At 37.6% G+C, this 21,991-nt stretch overlaps 1 protein-coding gene across 1 annotated transcript; it reads left to right on the forward strand.

The window, feature by feature from the left end:
• The first annotated feature begins 19,500 nt into the window (after positions 1-19,500).
• LOC132097087 (homeobox protein Nkx-2.5-like) lies at positions 19,501-21,768 on the forward strand. Its single transcript, XM_059502718.1, has 2 exons — positions 19,501-20,102; positions 21,068-21,768. Exons 1-2 carry the CDS (start codon positions 19,793-19,795, stop codon positions 21,583-21,585), a joined length of 828 nt encoding a protein of 275 aa, XP_059358701.1. The 5' UTR covers positions 19,501-19,792; the 3' UTR covers positions 21,586-21,768.
• The last annotated feature ends 223 nt before the right edge of the window (positions 21,769-21,991 follow it).

Below are 21,991 nucleotides of genomic sequence, written 5' to 3' on the forward strand. Positions count from 1 at the left end.
CAGTGGTTTATTTTCCGAGGCTATAAAGGGACACATTCCTTCTCAACTGGAAAAAGGCATGCACCAGTGCGAAAACATCTCGAATGTCCAATTCTATGTTTATCACTTCATATTCGACGAGTTTTACATGTTCGAGGGGGAAACGGCCTGTAGGTCGAGTCAAGGTCATCCAGCTGGAGTCACCCAGGCCATAATGTAGAGAGCTCTTAGACTTATTTCCATGAAAATATCTCTAGAAACAAAAGAAAAATACTATCCAAAAAAAAAAATAGCCATTTGTATATGAAATATATCTTTTGGAGATTACAGCAAAGAAAATGTATGTGTATATAAATAACTGAATCTAGCATTGATGTGAAATAGTTGGCATGTGTTATAGAAATAAGAGTGTACTATTTATTTATTAACAGATATTTTACTACTACTTTAGCTGTTAATCTCAAATTGCCACTAGCCTTTTTGTGAAACTCTCCCATTTGGCGAGAGCTATCTTTAAATATTGATGTGCAGGAATTCATTAAAATACCAAAAAAAAAAAACTCAAGTTCACAACAGTAGATGTCAGCGATCCACACTGGACGACCAAACACTATTGATGAAACGAGTTAGAGATGCACAGGAAGGGACCGATAACTTCTCTTCGCAATCTTTCAGCTTAATTCTGTAGACCTACAGGAGCTTTTTTTTTTTTTCACTGATCGCGAACGTTTACTTAACTCTTGGATCGCCTCTCTACTTATTATCTGTTCAAGTAGTGCAGTGCAAATAAACTCTGAGAGGAAGTTCAATTCTAAGCCCTGAGCTCATTGTTAGCGCTACGTCTAAACACATATTTTGGCCAACTTATTGGACAGATGAACAAATTAGTCCCTAGTGAATATGACATGCAGAAGTCAGTTCAAGCGCGCTGTTCCCAGCGTTGCTGAGTCAAAAACTAAAATAAATAACCTAGATGTCTATTTAAAAACATATGAACTGAATGATTAATATTTATTTTCTTACTATATTATTTAAATGTTTATTTTATTAAATTTCTGTGGGCAATATTAGTTCATTCAGCAAGCATTGGTTCACAGATATAGTGCTTTTTAATTGCATCGGCGTCCATTTTTGGGAGCTATTTGAAATGTATTTAATCGATCGCTTATTTAGTCATTCTGAGTTGACTGACCCATGTAATGACTCTGTGCTGGTCATGGGGGAACACGCTGGTCATACGAATGTTATATGGGACCACTATAATGCAAACTTTGTCAAGAGTTAATCAAGCATTGCAACATGCTGTGTATGCATTCAGGGTTAATCAGCTATATATATATATATATATATATATATATATATATATATATATATGTTGTTAGCTTTATCAGAGTAATTGACATCCAGTATTTCATAGCGCTGTCATTAATGCGGTTTACTTGAGCGGTTAATTTGGGGCAGTCACTGCAAAGTGTTTTCCGGAGCCATTCTCGACACTATGCAATATACAACGTTGCCGAAAGGCCTATTTCTCTCAGAGTGTTTACCCAGGGTGAATGGGGAAGATCTCTCTCTAAATGCTTCTTGGGGAAGTTCAGATTAGCAAAGACTGGAGGGCAGTGTTTGGCTTGGGAACGACTAAGGAGCGAGGGCCAAATCCAATCAAACTACCGCAAAACCACTTTTTGACTATTCCCGTCCAAAAATAAATTCCATAGCAAAGAAGCCATTTCACCACTGAGTGATTTAACCATTCAGACGACCAATCTGCATCGCTTAATATGTCCTGATTTGTTTGAAAAACACAGGCTAGCCATTAAACGGCTTGTTTTATGGTGAACTCGCACTGGCGCCGTATTTGTACTGTGGTGATAATACAGCAGTTTGATTGAATTGGACCCAAAGAGAAATGAGAGAGCAGAACCGGAGAGGGCAGAATGACTGTTTTTACTTGAACCAAATGATCTTAAAATCTAAAAGTAATTTACCAAACTATGCAATAATCGCTAGAAAGGTTGCAAACTAAAATCCATGCTATCGGGCCCTAAGCGGAAATGGGGCCTTTTACGTTTTGAGACTAAGCAGCAGTAGCTTTTTTTCTTCTCCCATATGAAATCAAATCCCCAGTCCCCAGTATTCCTTTGTTTTTTCCCCCCTGTTTTGCGTTCCTGTTTCTGGCCACCTTTTCTCTGTGTGTATATATATGTGTATTTATAATAATATATGCACTTTCTGTCTCACAGGACCACTATCATAGGGCATTGAAGCATAGTTAGATTCTGCTCAGAAACACCAGAGTAGCTGCTGCATTCTTGTTGAACAGACGTGGATGCAATAGCAAAATGAGGATTTTGTTGTTGTTGTTGTCTTTTGGGAAATATGGTATGATATCTCAATCTATTAAACACCAAGGAAGTACCTGTACCAAACAAAGCTGCTAAACGGATTTCCAACCCCACTGTGTTACATTAAAGCTATTTTTCCATTAAAATCCCACCGGTTTGTCCAGCATTCACTGTGTTGTGAACATTTTCAAACTAAATGACCAGTGACTCGATTATGCATTACCATTTTCAGGCACTTCTGGTATCTCAGCAACAAGGGGTCCATACCATCTCCAGAGAAACAGCAGCGAGTGCAGACGTTTGCCTCAGCCCAGCTCAGAGACATTTGATGTTTAAAAAGATGCTGGTGAACTACTCTTAAGTAGCATTAAAGTTGCAAAGCTGTTCTGAAGGTTTGGCCACTCTTGTCCGCATCTTTTCTTCCGTTACTGAAAGGGTGTTGTACATTTAAATGTTAATGTATGTTATTTTGTTAAATTATTACAATGCAATTGTTAGACTGCTGTGGATATAAGGTTCTTTCTCTCATTGGAAGCCTCTGTCATGTAGCTCACCATTTTCATCATATTGTGATTCAGAGAATTTTCCAAAAAGTAATGGATTTTTGTAAACTTCAGAGAATGTATATTTTATCAAATGTCTGTATTTGGTGCCAAGGGGTGCCTATGGCGTTGAAAGTTTTGTGCAGCCCTCTGGTCATTTGAACTTGCATTGTGTCCTTATCATGATTTGCGGTGGTTTAGCTGAGCTTGGAGACTGACCCTTCTTGTTGCCAAATTTAAAGTTTATATAACCACTGCCTCAAGGAAACATCTAGACTTAGAATTGAATCGAACGCTATTTGTCTGCATTATAGAAATAGTATAGAATGTAGAGTAGGAATGATTGGAAAATTATGTTCTGTGTGCTCAAATTGTCCCAATCAGACGTTTCAGGTTGGTTTAATACTTTTACGTCGTAACCAGAAAGATCAGGATGCACTACAATAGAAGCGATCTGTTCGTACAGTAACTTCATTGTCTCCTATTCACCAAAAACTGGTGATTTCTCCTCTTTGATCCAGGGCCCTGAGGACTATAGGCTACACAAGCCATTAAACTGTATGGTACTCTCTCTTCTCAAAACTTGAAACCACTTATATCACTCATATTCCTCTTTATGTTCAAGATTCAATGTTGTTGCTATTTTTTTCTTTTCGAATGCAGTATAAAACCAAAATGGGAAAAGATTGTTCTGCAAGGCATTCTATTTAAGGCATTCTCTCTTTTTTGTTTTTTTATTCATCCCTAATGTTACACATGATGTAAATTTGTGATTGATTTGCACTTTATACAGAGCCCGTATACATATATACTTGTGTATATGTGTTGGGGTTTCTTTCTGTGCTGACAGGTCAAAAAAGAAAAAGAAAAAAAGATACAAATACATCAACTATGTGTCTTTTACTGTGTAATAATAAACTATGATCAGATCTGGCATGTGATATCAATTTTTGTGTTTTTATTAACCAACTTAGTTAAAGTACTGGATGCATGAGGTGCAGGTGTTTGTTATGTTCATCATGAGCATGTTTGAGCTCCTAACCCATATATTCTAAATGGTACAATATTAAAAACGTGGCTTGGGTACAATGAATTGACTCAAGTAATGATAATGCATATTCCTAGGCCAATCTTAAAGGGGTAATTTACTGCTGGCTGATGGGGTTTTAAAGAAAGCCAATTTATATAAAATCCTTGCTGCATGACTTAAGAAAACAATGAAAAAGGGATGTAGTGAAAAAATGAAGGAAAACTGACATAATTGGGGATACAAAAATGCAAAAATACAATCTGTAGTTTTCACAAAAGTTGTCAAAAGTCCTCTGGTTAATGCATTTTTTTTATCATCAGGTCAATTTTTGCTGACAAATAAACAGGAATCTTTAGCAGGTTCTTTAACACAGAAAAAGAACACTTATTCTTCATTTCATCTTCACACTACAGATAACAATACAACATTTGTTGAAAAGCAGTGTATTTGCATTTAAACAAACCATTGGGTTTCATATTCAGTCAAAAAATAAAAGATCAACAATAATTTGTCTAGTCCAACACTATTATGAACATACAGATATGGGCAAAATATTTCCACTCTAATTCTAATTCTAGTTTGGGTATTGCAGTAATAAAAAGTGTTAAAATGACACCATATAATGACATTGCAGAGAATTCTGGGCTTTTGTATTTAAAAGAAATACAACTTTTTCCTTGCACCTTGAGTAATGCATGTAGGCAACATAACTGCTTACTGATTTTTGTCTAGGAAACACATGAAAGATGATGCCAAAGTATTTTATAAGAATTTAATTAAAAATTAAAAAACATATTCAAGAACTGCAGTCGTTGAATGTATGAATTGCATTTTTATATACATTACAAGCAGCTGTAACTGCTAGGCATTTCGGAGAAGGCCCATTTCTGAAGGCCCGCTGTGCACAAGTGAGATTCATATAGAAAAGATTTGCTTAAATGGGCTGCACAAAGCCCAGATCTGAAAGGATCTGTAAAGCTTTTTTTGGATGAGTGGAATCTCTAAAAGGAAGGATTAATGGGTTCGGTTTAGAACAAGGACATATAGTCTAGGTCTAAAGTGGGATAAATGGATGGACAGAGTCGTGCTTTTCAATATTATGAAATGAGCTTCTGCTCGACACTCATAAAGACGCCTAAATACATGCTGAGTGTGACCAATCTGCAACAGGACCCCTCATCCCCGAAGAGAGACAAGGGGTGCTCATGCCTTCAGAAATGAACTTTCTTAAACTCACTTCGCAAACGCGCTGAAACTGCAAAGTTGTTTGGTTCTGTTCTCTAAAGAGGCCTGAGGAAAGGAAGCGAGTCATGCAAGTGAGACGAGCTGAAGCGAGGCGGAGCGAGGCAGCAGCTATCTCTAGCAGTGGGGAGGGAGATAATTTCATGGTAATTTGGACGAGTCCTGAAGGGTTTTTCTCATTTTCTGCACAAGCTCACAGGAGTAGGTGATGCGGCAGCTTGGGCTCAACATTGATTCAGTCATGTTCCACTTATTAAGTCATTCACTTAACTCACTCACTTGCATACGTCCTAAGTAGATTACCATGCCAGGAGCGACAACTATTAGCAGCGACTCAAGCATCATGAAAGCTGCTGCAAACATTTGATTCTCAGAATCCTGGACGCTCTTCCAGCTGGAATATGGTTGACTTTTAACCCCACCAGTGCTTAAACTTTCATTTCACCGCAATGGCAAGATGTGTATTGCAGTCTCAACTGTTGGGTTGCAATGCAAAAATTAAGTAGGCTGTTTTGCTGAAATGAAAACTGGGATATTTCTACTTTGGCATTCATCCATATCCATCGTCACATCCATATTGATGTCAGAGCCTTGAGCACCTTAACATGCGATGACTGCTTATTCTGTATTAAGTAACTGCCGCAGTAATGATCTATCTTTGTAGAACAACCAGGCAATCAGCATCACCTCGGTTCCCACAAAATAAACCCAGTTAGGGGTAAATAAGGTCCAAAGATGTATCTTTTAGCTTTAGTACCTTAAGCTACTGCCTCAGTAACAGCTTTGTATCTTATTTTGTGAGAGTGTAGCCCATTTTCACTGGAAAAACTAGCATGAGAAAGCAGAGGAAGAAGAAGATTGATTTGAAGCTGCTATAGCAAGCAACGCCCTCTGTTGGTCAAAGTAAATATCACATGATTGAGACACTTCTCTGCCTTTCTTGCAGCATTATATTATATTATATTATATTATATTATATTATATTATATTATATTATATTATATTATATTATATTATATTATATTATATTATATTATATTATATTATATTATATTATATTATATTATATTATATTATATTATATTATATTATATACATTTTGCTGGCTGTTTTGTATGTTTTATTTTAATAACATTGGTTTACTAAACTGAAGGAAAAGAAATAACATTAAAATACATTTGACAAATACACATATAGATGCATAAAATCATGAAAACCCTCTACAACCAATGCACAATATGTTCTTAATTATAAGAAAAGAGGCCAGACCAGAGTTTGAACAGAATGTACTTTCTTTGCAGATGAATTATAATAATGGAATAACAGCCAACACCCTGTAACACTAAAACTTTCACTTTTGTTTATCACATTCTTACCTTTATATGAATTTAACAGAAGGTTAATGCACAAAGGTGGTTTAATCTGTATATCAGCACTGTATGTCGACATTGTCTCACATGTGCCATGTAGTTCAGGGGAAGTGTGTTGCTCTATTCAAAACAAAACGGCTAAAACTGGCAACAGCACAAGCAGTGATTTATAAAGAGGAGAAAGGAAGAGTGCAGAGAGGGCAATAGTAAAAAATGACACAGGGACTCAGTCCAGGGTGCAGTCACAGCTCCTAATTGGACCATCATTACCATACCGCCATTCGTGGCTAAACTGTCTAAACAAAAGCTCTTGGTCCTCAGCTGCACAAATCTGAAGTGACGGCTCCTGTGGTATTACATATTGGAGAGGCCATGTGAAGTTCTCTCTGGTTACTGAACCCAAGCCCAAAAACAACATACATTCGCACAAGCTGTGATCTGCATCCACACTGGCCCGTCTTCACAAACCATTCCGTTTAACACCGGGAAAATAGCAAGTACATTATTTCAGACTCTGTTCTTGGGACTGTGAAATGATGTAACATACTCTTTCCAGATGTTACAGAGCGAAAGCCAAGAACACTCAGAAAAGTCCATAGTGTCCAAGAAGAGTGACTGTATTCACAGGTGTGGAAGTCCCTGCTTTGGGACATTGCCTTCCAATTTGAGGAAAATTGGAAAGCTGCACAGCTTACTTTCAAGAATATATAAAGAGTCCACCATGCATCTACATGTGAATGCAAATGTTGCTATTTCATAGTTAAGGAGATTTAAAGGCACAATCACAAAATTAAAAAAGTGAAAAACAAAAATTTATTCATCCCCACTAATGTCATTGCGAACCTTTACGTTTTTATTTATTCTGTGGACCATGAGAGAAAATGTCCTTTCGTTGTTGTGAAAAAAGTCACATGGGTATGAAACAACATGAGTAAATGGAGTTATTTATTTATTGCTGAACAAGCCCTTTAATTACTTCCCTGTTGTGACATAAAATTAATGGCTCATTTCTTAAATATTTATCCTAAAATTCCTTATAAAATATCAACCCAAACTAGCTAATTGTTGACATACAGTAATGGTTTAAGCAAAGTCACTTCATTCTTATTGAGGTTATTTATATTTTCACCTACTGACAACCAGAATTCATCACATATCACTGTACTGTATGCATTAACATCCATGATGCAAAAAAAAAAAACCTGCCCTTGCCAAGCCCTTGCCCCATAAGTCATTTCAATGGACAACTCAACCATCTCACCCACAAAGAAAGCCAAAAACCTTGGTGTCACACTGGACAACAAGCTGTCACTTACTAACCATGGTCAAGACATGCCCATTCCTCCTGCAGACAGAGCAATCTTATGTTGGCTTGTTTCTTTTTGCCAGGTTGTGTTGTCTTCATCTTCATTAGTAGCACAGGTTGGCATTTCTGCCTTTGTGCGAATGCAATGTTCTCTGGACAGGAGCATCTTCCTAAATGGCTTAAAGGTACAGCTCACCCAAAAATGCAAATGCTGTCACCATTTACTTACACCTCATCACAGAAGAAAGAAGGTCATACAGGTTTGGAACAACATGACAGTGAGTAAATGCTGACTGAATTTGCATTTTTGGGTGAATTAAAGGTTCCAAAAGAGGTTGTTTTCACAGCAATGTAATAGAAGAACCATTTTTGTTTCCTCAAAAAACCTTTCAATGATCAGTTCCTGAAAGAGCTGATATTTTAATGATCTCAAGGACCTGCTTCCACTAGAAAGAACCTCCTGTGGTTCTGTGGATGTTAAAGGTTCTTTGTCGAACCATCAATGCCAATTTTAGTGCATGTGAATGTATAAATGAATGTGGATGGAATACTGCAGGTCAAACCTTTTGTTCTCTGATGAGAAATGTTCCCATTGAAATGACTTTTAATTGTATACTTTAGTGTCTGATCAGAGTCTGGGACATTGTTGACATCTCTTCTGAAACTGTAGAGGAGACAAGAGATTACTGGGCTCAGTCTCTTATCAGAATAATCTAAAAACCTGGAGACGTAAGCAAAACTCTCGATTTTCTCCCCATTTAATCGGATTGCTATAGGTAATGAAGACCTATAAGTCTCACAACAGAAGTGTCATCATACCTTCCGATATATGAAAGGTTCTTTGAGAAACCAAAAATGGTTCTTCTATGGCATCTCTTTGAAAACCCCCTTTTAAGTACCTTTAATTCACCCAAAAATACACATTTAGTCATCACTTATCTGTATGATTTTCTTTCTTCTGTGATGATGCAAATGATCTGCCACTGATGCCCCCCTTAAAAAACTGTGACTGCGTGGCATCTTTGGTTGCAACAGCATGATGAAGATTCGGTCTGCACACATACATTGTAATGGAAATGAAGTAGAGGCAGCTCAGCAGCAATGAGGAGTCAGCCGCAGGGGAGACAGACAAGAACCGTAATGAGAGATAATGTTTTGTTATCTGTTAAATCACTGGCATCTCCCTGAAACTGGAGAGAGGATTTCTCAAGCATTCGCCTTATCTTCTCAATTGCCTTTTTCAACACGTTATACATTCTGTAACACTGGCAAGCATCTCGGCTTGGCTTAAACTCATGACAATGAAGCACTTAATCTATGCTTGTGGCACTTACAGCACTGAATTAGACCACTACAACACCAGTGAGTACTGAGTTTATACTGCATAAATAATGGACATGTGTTAAGTTCTCATCTATAATAAATTGTGAAGTTTTATTTACACTTTTAACTACTGAAAACATTAACATAAAATACTACAAGGTGCATAACAACTGTAAAACTAATTTCCTGAAAATATATATATATTTTTTTTACTATATGCAAACTTTCTGTAGTTTTTAAACTAGAGTATTGGTCAATACAAGTTAGGCTCAATCAGCAGCATTTGTGACTTTGTGAAGAAAAAAAGAAAAACATGCAGTTTGGAATAAAGTTATGTCTACCCTGTCAAACCCTAAAACAACTGTGAAAATGACAAGCACACTTATCCATTCCTGATGGATAAAATGAAGTCCTGATGCTTTTTCTCTCATTAAACATCCTGTTTCACTCAAAGGTTTGGGATTGGTACAATTTCTTAGAAGAGACTTTTAATGCGTTTAGTTAACAGTAAACAGTAAAACATACAGTAAAGTTAAAATAACAATTTTCATTGTGAATACTTTTTAATGTATGTATTTTATTCCTGTGAGCAAAGCTGAATGTTCAGCATCATAACTCGTCTTCAGTGTCACATGATCCTTCAGAAATCATAATAATATGCTGATTTGCTGCTCAAGATACATTTTATCAATGTTGAAAATTATATTTTGCAAATAACATTTGATTAACAGAATGTATTAAAAAATAGAAATATAGAAATATAATGTCACTTTTGTTTGGTTGAACGCAACTGTCACATTATAGCGGTTCCAGTAGACTTTTAAGGGTGTTATTATTTTTTTCCACACTCTTATAGTTAGTCTCTGCTAGAATGGCTTGCCAGTGTTTAAGACACAACTTAATGGCTAACGGTGGCCTGATGGTTAGACAGTCAGACTTGTGACCTCAATTCCTTCTGTCATTCAGTTGATTCACTAGGTGTAAACAGCACATTACTGCTCATGTGGTATAAGCAGAACAGAAAAACTATATTTTTAAGGCAGACTCTTACACTTCTTTACAAACGTCATTTCATTTTCTTCTATGCATTTGAGCATTTTGAGTCCTCGGTCTTTCTCTCCTGCAGGCGGCAGTGTTCACTAAGTTTTGTGTTTCTATGGAATATAGTCACGTGGGACTAGAGCTGTTACACCTGTCATTTGTATCTCTATCATATTAAAGCCTTTATGTGATCAACGTGTTTTAAACTCTCAAGATTTCCTATGTACAATATCAAATATCTATAAGTAGGCTATCCCTAAGAAATATTTGAATTGTATATATTTTCCACAGCTATATTTGCTAAGACAACATATACTTAAAGGTTTTTGGGTTATGAAATGTAGCTTAGAGCCCGTTTAATATTTATCTTTATTTATTTATTTATTTATTTTTTAAATAATTCGTCTTCTATATTATGTTCAACGTTCTGTAGAAAAATAATTATCAATCAAACGTATTTGAAGACCGAGCGATTACAGTTAAGGAGTTTTAAAGCATTAGTGTTATTCAGAGACTGTCTTGAGTTGTTTAACAAGACTTACAGGGACATCTAGCGGCTAGAATCACAATATGACAGTAGGCTAATATGGATTCCTATTGATTTTCAATTAAAAAAAAAGGATTGGATATAGAGTTTTCATTTTCTCCAAGAAAACCACATTAAATCCATCTAGTGCATTCTGCCACAGCAAACAAAATATGTTCTAAGAACGTTTTGCTAATGGTCTTATTATGAAAACATTATTTCTGAACGTTCTCCGAATGTTCAAAACGTCCAGTTTTTAAATGTTTTAAAAAGTTTTATTGCTAATGCAAAGTTTAAGGAGCATTCCATTTGATCATTTTTCAAACATTGTTACTTTTGAATGTCCTCTGAACATTCTGAAACAAGTAACATTTAATAGTGTTAGACAAACATCAAACTAAAACATTTCTAAAAAAAAAAACAAATGTTCAGGAGAATGTATAAATAACGTTTTGAGAACATCAAAGACCCGATAACTTTGAACAAGTATTATTTTAATGTAATGTTCGCTGTTAAATGGTTATAGCATATTTTTAACAGATAGTTCACCCGAAAAATATCAAAAACGAATATAATTGACTCACCTCCATTTTGCTCCAAAACTTTATGACTTACTTCTGTAAAACAGTTTTTTAATCCATATAAGTCACCAAAACTGTGTAATGGCATTAGGGTGAGTAGATGATAACAGAAGTTGTATTTTTGGGTGAATTATCCCTTTAATAGGGTTGATTGAAATTCTCAGGCATCTACAGTAGCCTACACAATAAATTACTAGAAATATACATATATATGTATACACAAATTATGGAGCTTCCTTTAATGCAATAAACAACATACAGATTCTTATTTAAACTACTCTCTCTTCAGAAACAGTTATATGTTTACAATCACATTTCAGGAATTTAGTAGTGCTTTAGTTTTCCTTCAAAAAAAAAAGTGTTACTAATGCAGTGACTGTTTATATATGGAAGAACAGCAATATTTAGTCAAAAAATAGGCCTAGTTGTAACATTCAGTGAAGTCTGATATGCACACTTGGTTGTACATATATAGGTGACATGTCTCACATTAACTAAGCCACAAGTAGGAAACAACACAAATATATAGGCTATATATTTAGGCTAGTAATTGCTCTGCTGAAACAAACCCTTACAGTTTCCATGTCCAGTGTAAGCCCTCTTCATCCAGGACTGTCAATCAAAATACACTTCACCGGGAGTCCGTCACTGTATGAGGTTACAGGTTTCAGAGTTGCACACCAACTGATTCTCAAGTAACGTTTTGATGGAGTTCTCTGGTGACTAACTGTTTAAAGAAAAGGCTCGGAGGCGAGTGTCCCCTTTCAGTAGCCATCAGCTCTCTTTTTTACATTATGATTAATTACGGTTATTACTTAACTTACATTCGTCTTACATTACATTGCCGTCATTCGCAGCGAGATGGAGCCCATAAGCTTCGCTCAGAGGCCAAAGGATTCGTTGAGTTTTATGAATGCTGGGGCCCCAACTTTGCGGAACCCATGAACACTCTGCCTTCCCAGGACACAGAGGCGCAATTATAGTCATTACCTCATCAGTGAGGGACAGGATCAAAGCTCCTGGTCCTACTGGTTACACCAATCCATACACCCTATTCCAGTTAAAAGCATAGCACTGCAGACTTTTTTTGCTAAAAGCCTTAACTCAAATGCTCTAAAATAGTGTTAAGTATGTATCAACACATTAAATTAAACGTATAAAATTGGGTTCATTTTATTTTGGCACATATAGCCTACAACTGCAGAGAATATGAAAGGTTAGAATATGAAATTCATTCTAAACGATCTACTTTTTTCTTTAGCATGGAACTAAGCATATGGGTGAGTCTTCTGGTGTATTAGCCTCTTTAGATAAATAACGAGGAGAATAACAAAGTGCAGTAAATGGTAAAACGGTTTGCACTACAAACCAGTGTGCTCTTAATTAAAATAATACATTAAAATAATATGATAAGACACACCAACCATCAATATCAAGCAGCAAAATGAACTGCTTTGTTCAGCTAAAAATAGCTAGACAGAGTGGTTGCAGGTGAGACCGGAAGCCAAACCCATAGAATTTACAAATGGCCCGTTTTTACGACAAGAAAAAGGTGGACAGTTAATAACAAACTTTGGGTTCAGCCAACAAGGAAAACAGTCAGCAAAATAGACTATGCAGCATCACAGGATACATGTAGTTATTCTACTGTTTGCATGTAAAAGTTTATATTTGATTACTTTTCATTTTAAATTAAAATTAGTATCAGCTTTAAAAATATTTCCTGATTTTTTCTATAATATCTTATAATTCAATATGATATATTGAGACGATAGGTTTAAGGAAACCGGGGTTAGTGGACACACTTCTAAACACATATGCAATTTGTGTGAATTCCTGTCTCTTGTGTCTTCTGTAACACTTTATTTTGATAGTCCACTTTAGACATTCTACTAACAGTAAATAACTTTGCAACTGTGTGTCAATAGCAGTCTTTGGAGTATTAGTAGGCTGTCAGCTTAATATCTTCTATCAATTCATTTTGATGGGTCCACAACGTACAACATATTGACCATGAGAACCTTTGTAAGTATAGAGAACCATGAGAACTCTTTATAGTAACCTTGTCAACTTATTCAACTAAATCTAAACCAAACCTAAAAGTCTACTTGTCAGGGTTCTATCACTTTGGTCTAGTTTATTTGTCTTTTTGTGATAGATCCCTGAAACTCTCGTCATGTCTTGTTTTCATGTCGTCTGCGTGCCTTGTTTCTCGTTGGTGCGTGGTGTTCTGATCCCGGCACTCATATCTTGGTGAGTTTCGGTTTGGTGTCGAGGTTCGTATAGTAGCGCTCCATGTTCTGTCTTGTTGTGGGTGCGCACAGTCTCGAGTTCACCTAGGCCGTGCACTCTTCTGTCCATGTTTGCTGTGGTGGTTTGTGTTGTTGCATGTGTAAAAGAGGGCAGAATCAGTAGGTGCTGTGCAAGTAAACCGCACTCCCCTGATCTCAACAGATGCACAAGCAACTAATGTTAGCAACTGCAGTCTTTAGTCTCCTCATTAGTGTGTCCGCCTCTCATGCCGGAGACCCGGGTTCGAGACACATTCAAAACAAGAACAAGGTGTGGTGGTGAGGACCTGAGAGAAAGGGGTTACACACGCAGTTTGTGTTTTTATCGGCTGCGTGCATTCATGTTATGTCTTTTGTGAACATGCGGCTTATGAGTATTCTCATTAGCTGTGTGTTCGTGTCTTGTTTTGCACATGGCTGGTGATTTTTGTTTTTCTGGCCATGTGCTTGTGTTTTGTGTGAGCACATGGCTTTCGTCTTTGTTTCCTGTGTGCCATGTGCTCTCATGTCAATTGTCTTGATCCCTCCCATCGTGTTACCTGATTATTGGTTTATTTGCCCTACCTGTCTTCTCTCATTACCCTACTCATTTGCTTTTTATTCTCCTTGTGTTTGCAGTCCTGTGCCCAATTCTTTGTCAAATGTTATTGTGTTTACCCTTGCAAATGACAGCCTGTTTTTCCCCCATGGGATAGTTTTTGTTGTTGTTTTGGTTTATTTATTATTAATAAAGAGCCCATTCTCTGAACCTCTGAGTCCTTGCATTCCTACAGCCCCAAACCTGACAGTATAAACTGGCAAACAGAGGACTTACTAGCACAATAAGCATCTTCCTATTCCCATCTTCCTGCCCCTCCACTCATCAGAGGGCTGCTCAACGCAGAAGGCTCCTTTCTCTTAGGCAAGGGGGAGCCAGTGTAAAGGATTTTGTGTACTGTTCCTGTTTGTAGTGGAGGGATTCAACATAAGTGATCCGGAGTTCACGGACATCTTTAACACCAGCCATGATGAACCTGTACATGCCTGGGAGATGGAAATACTGGGGATAATGTCTTTCTGGCAGTTTGTGGGGTAAGTCTATCACGGTGGAGAATAGTGTGGCCTTCCTCCTCTTGGCCCTCCTCCCATTCTCCTCACAAACTATCTAGTCCCCAGTCTTCCTATGACCTGCCAACGAAGGTGGAGGAAGAACAGGTCCACCTCATCTGCCCCCATTACTGAAGAGGTTGAACCTGCTGCAGCAGCAACAGAAGCGACCAAAGATGCCAAAGCACCCCAGAGGTGGCTGAAAATGCTGCAGTACCCCCACAGGTGGTAAGCCCTGTGCAACCTTCTCGTCCTTACAAGTGCAGGAAATGGAGGACTCCTGTCACTTCCGCTAATCTGGGGGTCTTGGAGGACCTGACGCCAGTGGTCCCAGAGCCTGCAAGTGTAGTAGTCCCAGAGCTCCCTGTTTTGAAAATGGAGGTGGTTCCTGTGTAGCCCACTGTTCCTGTCTGTCCTGTTTCAGTTGAAGAAGCTGTCCTCTCCTTGTACGTAGCCACTGTTATGTGTGTCTGGGCTGCATACACTGTTCAGCTGGCTTCCTCCAGTCCTGCTGGTGCTCCAGAGGCCATTTTAAAGCCCGAACCAGCCCGGAGGTTGTCCCAAAGCCACCCATTTTCCATGTCAGTCCTGCCAAGGCCAAGAGGGCTGTCTTCACCTATGTTTTGGCCGTCCTGCATGCCTGGAAAATGCACACGTCTTCCTCTGACTATGGATTATTCTGCCAGCACCTTCTGTGGACATGAAGACCGTCTCAGAGCAGTACATTTTCCAAGTAATGACCACAAAAGCTATCCCCGAGTCTGCTCCAGCCCCACGGAACCTCCAAAGTTCACTTCTAAGCCCCGGAACTACTCCAAAATGTCTCTTGCGCCTATTTTGAAGGCTAGCCATACCCATGCCCACTACACTGGCAAAACTCCCCTTGGGATTATAGCCTTCATGGCATTTCCCTTCACTACCCTGATTCCAGTTATGTCAGAGTATGATCTGCCTGTCCTTTTCAATCTCCTGGCTCAACCCTACTGCCCCTCTCTGGTCCCTTTAATGACTGTCTGGGCTTTCCTGCTGGCTATGGCTTGGCTACCCCCTCCCTCCCCTCTCTTTCTCTGTGTTTTGATTTTCTTGTCTTGTGTTGTCTTATCATGTTTGTGCTGGACTTCTGTTTTGTCATTTTCCTGTCTTGTGTTTGGTGTTCCTTGTTAGGTGGCGTCCCTTTTGAGAGGGGGTAGTGTGAGGGTTCTGTCAATTTGGTCTAATGCAGGGTTCCTTAGATCTTGCCCTGGAGAGCCAATGCGCTGCAGAGTTTAGCTCCAACTGTTTTCATGTTTTCTGCATGCCTTGTTTCTCATTGGAGCATGGTGTTCAGATCCCGACACTTGTGCTCCATGTTCTGTCTTGTTGTGAGAGCACGCGGCCTCAAGTTCGCTCATCTGTCCACATTTGTTGTGGTGTTTTGGGTAGCACACGGTTCGTGTTCGTCCGCATGCTTTCTTGTCTTGTGAGGTTGCAAGCGGTTCATGTTTTTATCAGCTGCATGTATTCATGTTATGTCTTTTGCTGTGTAGCACACAGCTTGTGTTTTTCATTGGCTGCGTGCTTTCATGTTGTGATGTCTTGTTTGAATACTTTTATGAGTATTCTCATTAGCTCTGTGTTCGTGTCTTGTTTTGCACATGGCTTTTTTTTCTTTGTTTGCTGGCCATGTGCTTGTGTTTTGTGTGAGCACATGGCATTTGTCTTTGTTTCCTGTGTGCCATGTGCTCTCATGTCAATTATCTTGACCCCGCCCATCTTGTTACCTGATTATTGGTTTATTTGCCCCACCTGTCTTCTCTCATTACCCTACTCATTTGCTCCCTATTAATCTCCTTGTGCCTTGTCCTGTGCCAGTTTGTTGTCAAATGTTCTCGTGTCAACCCTGGTTGTATCCTGCCCTGCCTTGCAAATGCCAGCCTGTTTTCCCCCACAGGGTAGTTTTGTTGTCGTTTTGCCTTATTTTATTATTACTAAATAGCCCATTCTCTGCACCACTCGCATTCCTACATCCCCAACCCCAACACTACTTTAAGAGTTAGTAGACATGTAGTTGCAAATTAATGAGAATTAATTGACATGTAGTTGCAAAGTGAATTATAATTAGTAGAATGTCTAAAGTGCACTGTCAAAATAAAGTGTAACAATTACTTACACTTACTTACTTACAATTACGCCTGTTATGATATGCTTTTTTAGTACAAATTAACAATAACACGAAAATAATAAACAAAAAACACACCAATGTAAAATAAATATCTTTAGTTTTTAAATATAGATAAATATATAAATATTTTATAGTTATTTTGCCCCCCCCCCCCCCCCCCCCATTTATTACAAATATAAAAATATTCCTTCGATTAATCTTCAAGTTACATCTTTCAAATACAATCCTTATTAGTTTAAAGTTGTCAAGTGCGGTTTATTGTGTTCTCTTTACCCAACAACTATTAGAATATATTTTAGTAGCCTATTGCGAAAATTGTATGTACATAAAGAGGGATTAGAAATAGATGCTTAATTTGGACTCGGTCCCTAATTCGGAGATTTAGCTCTTGTCACAATTTTGCTGAGTGACAAACTTCCCCAATCTCCTCTAAATATGCATAAATATTATGGGCCATTTTGTTGCTATTTGTACGTAAATACAAACGCAGTGTGTCTACGCGCACACGTCTTGTCATCATGGCGAAAAAGAAGTGCGTTTAATTGTATATGCATCTGTTGTGTTCCTCAAATCTTAAAAGCACATTTTTAAAAAGACTGTACTTTTATATAAGATAATAAAATTTCAATCGAAAGTACATTTTAAATCATTGTTTAAATATTTATTTTGTCATACTTTTATAGATGTACATTTTAATGTGTTGACTAACCTTCGAAGTAATTGATTAATTTTAACTGTAGTGTGTTATTTGATATTAAAGAATTTTAAATGTACAAAATCACAACTTAATCTATACCAATGTCTATATACAAGATTCAATAGAAACATTAAAATACATTTTAGTTTGCCATAAATGCTTGTAAGTACATTCAGTGTCGAAGTAATGAAATGTGAAATTACAAATAAATATGTATAAGTCCTTCCTCTCTTACTTGTATTTAACTATAACAAATTTTAGAACATACAACATGCAAGTGTCCGAAAACATTAGTTCACACTTAAGTAGCCTATATTACTTCAGTAATAACTCTTTTTGCTCAAGTATGCTAAAGTCTATACTTCTCTATCACATTTGCATAGCGCAAACTTCAGCTGCATCGAAATTTTTGTATAACAAAAAATACTTTGTATACTGTATAGATATATTTCGTATAGATAGATGAGATTTTCATTTTTTTATATATTGTTTAAGCTCTACGATAAATAACATTTCACTTGATTTGACAAATTGTGTTTTTATTTTATTACTTTTTTTTAACGAGGGGAAATCTTTCCTGACGGCTATATTGCGAAAACATTTTGATTCTAATGACCTGAGGCGACCTTTCAAAACTAAATTTGATATAAACCAGTCAAATATGTAGGCCTATTTAAATAAATACACGATATGCTCAATATACGCAAAAATCTATTTACAGGCCTACACTGCACATGAATGAATAAAGTTTTCTGTCATGAAGGACATCTGAAGTGTAATCCGGTGGTCGCGCGGCTCTTCCTGTGCGTCTGAACCTCAGTCAAGCATTGCAGGCTGGCGCCAGAGACTACATCAGGTGTAGGGTTACTGTTTGTTGTGGCCTGTGTACACTAATAGGCCTGTTGGATGTCAGCGACGGCGTCACCTTTTCGGACATCCACCCAAGCACAAACCAATTCAGCCCTGATTTCACGAGGATGAACGGAGGAAGCGCAGGTTACCTGCAGACTGCAACAATTAGGAACGTACAAGGAATATTTTAAGATTATAAAGCCATATTCAAAAACACTGTTGGCATATAAAGCTTGAGTAAATATTTAACCAAATATCTTCGCATGCACGTCCTAAATACAACAGATAGCCTAGGCCTAAATGTGGATATAAATAAAATGTTCGTAATTATTCTTATTTTCAGTGATTAATAAATACTATCTACGTGTTACAACTTACGTAATGCTAATTTGAATTATTTGTATTAATTAATTAATTATATATATATATTAATTATTAATAATAATAATTATTATTATTATTATTAGGCTATTTCACAATTTATAATTGGTTTTAGGATTTGAAAACAATGAATTTCCAGTGGTTCTCTTTTTTTTCTTTTTTTTTTTTTTTAGATTTTTCTTGGTGACTGATTAGCTATAGCAAAAGTTGTGAACAATGTCGTGGCGATAACATTTTATAACAGGTCAATTAGTAACGTTCAATTTCTAAAATAAGGCTATCGAAAAGCATTAGAAAAATTTATTAGGCCTTGTTATTAAATGCAATTGTAACTTTAAATTTGAAATAATTTTACCTGATCTTACCTTTTGATTTAGATTTGTTGGTACAATAGACCATATTTAGGTTGATTCGGTAATGTTAAATAAATCAATTTATTACATGACGTTTTTACTCTTTTAGTAGTAAGCCTATTGAGTAAAAACCCTAACATAAATGACAACTATGACAACTATAAAATCCAAAAGTAATGTTGTTTCAGATCTTATGGTCACGTTAAGGTAGGCTACAAGCCAAACCATCTTAATGCTTTAGTAGACTAGATGATTTGACTCAATTGAACTCAGCTTGAAATTGCATATTAAATTACATTTCAATCACAACTGCCTTGATTTGGAGGCCTTTATTAAACAACCTGACACAGTTGTGAGTTGGGACAGGTGATGATGGGAGGCACAGAAGGGGAGGGGTCAATCTGAGATAAGGACGTTAGCTATTAGATAAGAGCGCTTCTCTCCACACCTTCACCAGCGTCTAACAGCAGCGGAAAGAGGAAGATAGAGGAGACTCTTCATCTACTGCCGCTTCCACGAGGAGATAGGCTACACATATATAGCCTAGACGTCAAGCAGCTCTAAAGGCGATAGCCTACGTTAAGGAGAATTTACCTGGGGACATCTGTAGGAACGAGGTCAACTGATGGTGCTTTGAGTTTGTCAAGGTGAAACGAAGAACCTTTCTTCAAGCACCCACAGCAGAGATGCTTCCGAGTCCTGTGACCTCAACTCCGTTCTCGGTTAAAGACATCCTCAAACTGGAACAGCAACATGCTCTGAACCCCAACGGATTGATGGGCGTTGAGCAGGACACTGTCCCGCTGCAGTCGCTTCAGCTTCAGTGCATGCAGAGCACACTGAGCCGGAGCCTGGAGCTCCTCTACAGCCCCGACAAACACAGCGTGATCGCCGGGGAACAGGTGAAGTGCGCCCTCGATTCAGACCACTTCGACATGGTCAGAAGCTACTGCGGATCTCCGACGGAGGAGGAGATGGATCCGAGCCAAGAAACAAGTAGGACATTTATAGTTAATACTGCTGTCCAGTCATTGCAAGGTGAAGGGTTTCTTTTTAATCCTTTGTGTTAAACAATCCAAGGGTTTTTGTTACAACCCAAAAAGATTTTACAGTCTGACACTCTGAAGTTCTAAAGTTCCACAAGCAACATTTATTCTATTTTTTAACCATTAATTATTGCATAGGCTATATGTAGTGTGTCTTCAAGAAACCAATACACTGATATGAGAAACATCTTACGTTGTATATTTTTTTAAAAAACTCTTATTTCTAAAGGATAAAAAAACAACTAAATAAACATCAGTAACTAGGCTTTATGGTCCTGACAAGAACCGCTGAAGAAAACAATGTATTATTTAATAAATATGATGTGATGTTATCATTGGCTTTAAAATCAAATTAGTTATATAATATGTAATATAACGAACACAAATTGTGCTGTTACCTCGTGATTTTATTTTACACGCCATGTACATTTTGCACGAGCGTGTTTTTGCATTTCAAGTTGAAGTTCTAAAACAATGAAAATGATATTAGACATTCAATTAGATGGTAGATGTCGTAGTAGCAGCCTGCTAGTGTTAACAACAAAAATAGGCTAATAGAATTATGGATAGCCTGTTGTTGTATTTATTCTAATTCATTCTATGCAATTTCATACCGCATTTATAAGCATACCTTATCTGAAGAGCTCAGATGCAAAATCCTATATGTGCAAACTGAAATTTTCTTCTAAAATGAGCAACACCCCGCACCTCAGGTTCCTATATGTTCAGTTAATTCACTTTAATGGCAATGACCCAATGACCCAAAGAACCTATTCATTGCCATTAAAGTGAAATTACTGAACTGATACACAAGAGCCTGAGAAAAATGTTCATTTTAGAAGACAATTTCAGATGGCGCTTAGAGGCTTTTGCATCTGAACTCTTCATTTATTTATTGTATTATTTTCCAAATAGGTATGTGTCCATTTGACGATTCCGGTTATAATGGTAGAAAAGAGGAAACACCGGGGGAGAAACCGAAGCAGAGGCTGCGCAGGAAACCTCGAGTGCTCTTCTCTCAAACTCAAGTGTTTGAGCTGGAAAGACGCTTCAAGCAGCAGAGATACCTGTCAGCACCCGAGCGAGACCACCTGGCTCACGTGCTGAAGCTCACCTCAACACAGGTCAAAATCTGGTTCCAGAACCGGAGGTACAAGTGTAAGAGACAGCGGCAGGACAGAAGTCTGGAGCTGGCCGGCCCACGGAGGGTGGCGGTGCCCGTGCTGGTGCGAGACGGAAAACCCTGTCATGCAACTCCGTACAACGTCACTGTGTCATATCCCTACAATAACTATTACAACAGCTATGGAAATAACCCATACCACTGTAACTTAACTTCTGTACCACCGTTTACCAACACAAGTCAAATACCCAACCACTTTGTGGATCTGAATTTGACTACGGGAGGAGTGGATGGGATCAGGACTTGGTGACACCATGGCACCAGTCCTAAAAGAGAAGAGTTTGGATTAAGACTATTTAACCGAATGGCACTGCTGAGGAACATACACTGTAATATCATATAAACTGTTGTCTGATTTTATATATATTATTGTTTTTATATATGTGGTTTACACAACAAGCAACACCAAATAAAGACTAAATATTTAATAACATGGAGCTTAAAAGAGATTGTTTTTTTGTTTTGTTTTTTGTTTTTTTGCCAAAGGCTTTTATCGTGAGATGTGTTGATTGTGGCGAAGGCCAGACAAATAACGATTTAACATAGCCTATCAATTAAACGAAAATAACAATACCACTGGTGTCTGTGAGTTAAAATGTAACAATCTTTGATGCAGCCTATAGATCCATTTGAAAATCATTTATAATTTTTCACTA

This window comes from Carassius carassius, chromosome 21 (genome assembly GCF_963082965.1).
Source record: "Carassius carassius chromosome 21, fCarCar2.1, whole genome shotgun sequence".
Taxonomy (NCBI): Eukaryota; Metazoa; Chordata; class Actinopteri; order Cypriniformes; family Cyprinidae; genus Carassius; species Carassius carassius.

Coding starts and splice junctions, on each gene's coding strand:
- LOC132097087 (XM_059502718.1), top strand. CDS start 19,793: ATGCTTCCGAGTCCTGTGACCTCAACTCCGTTCTCGGTTAAAGACATC. Junction 20,103..21,067: donor GGATCCGAGCCAAGAAACAA/GTAGGACATTTA, acceptor TTTTCCAAATAG/GTATGTGTCCATTTGACGAT.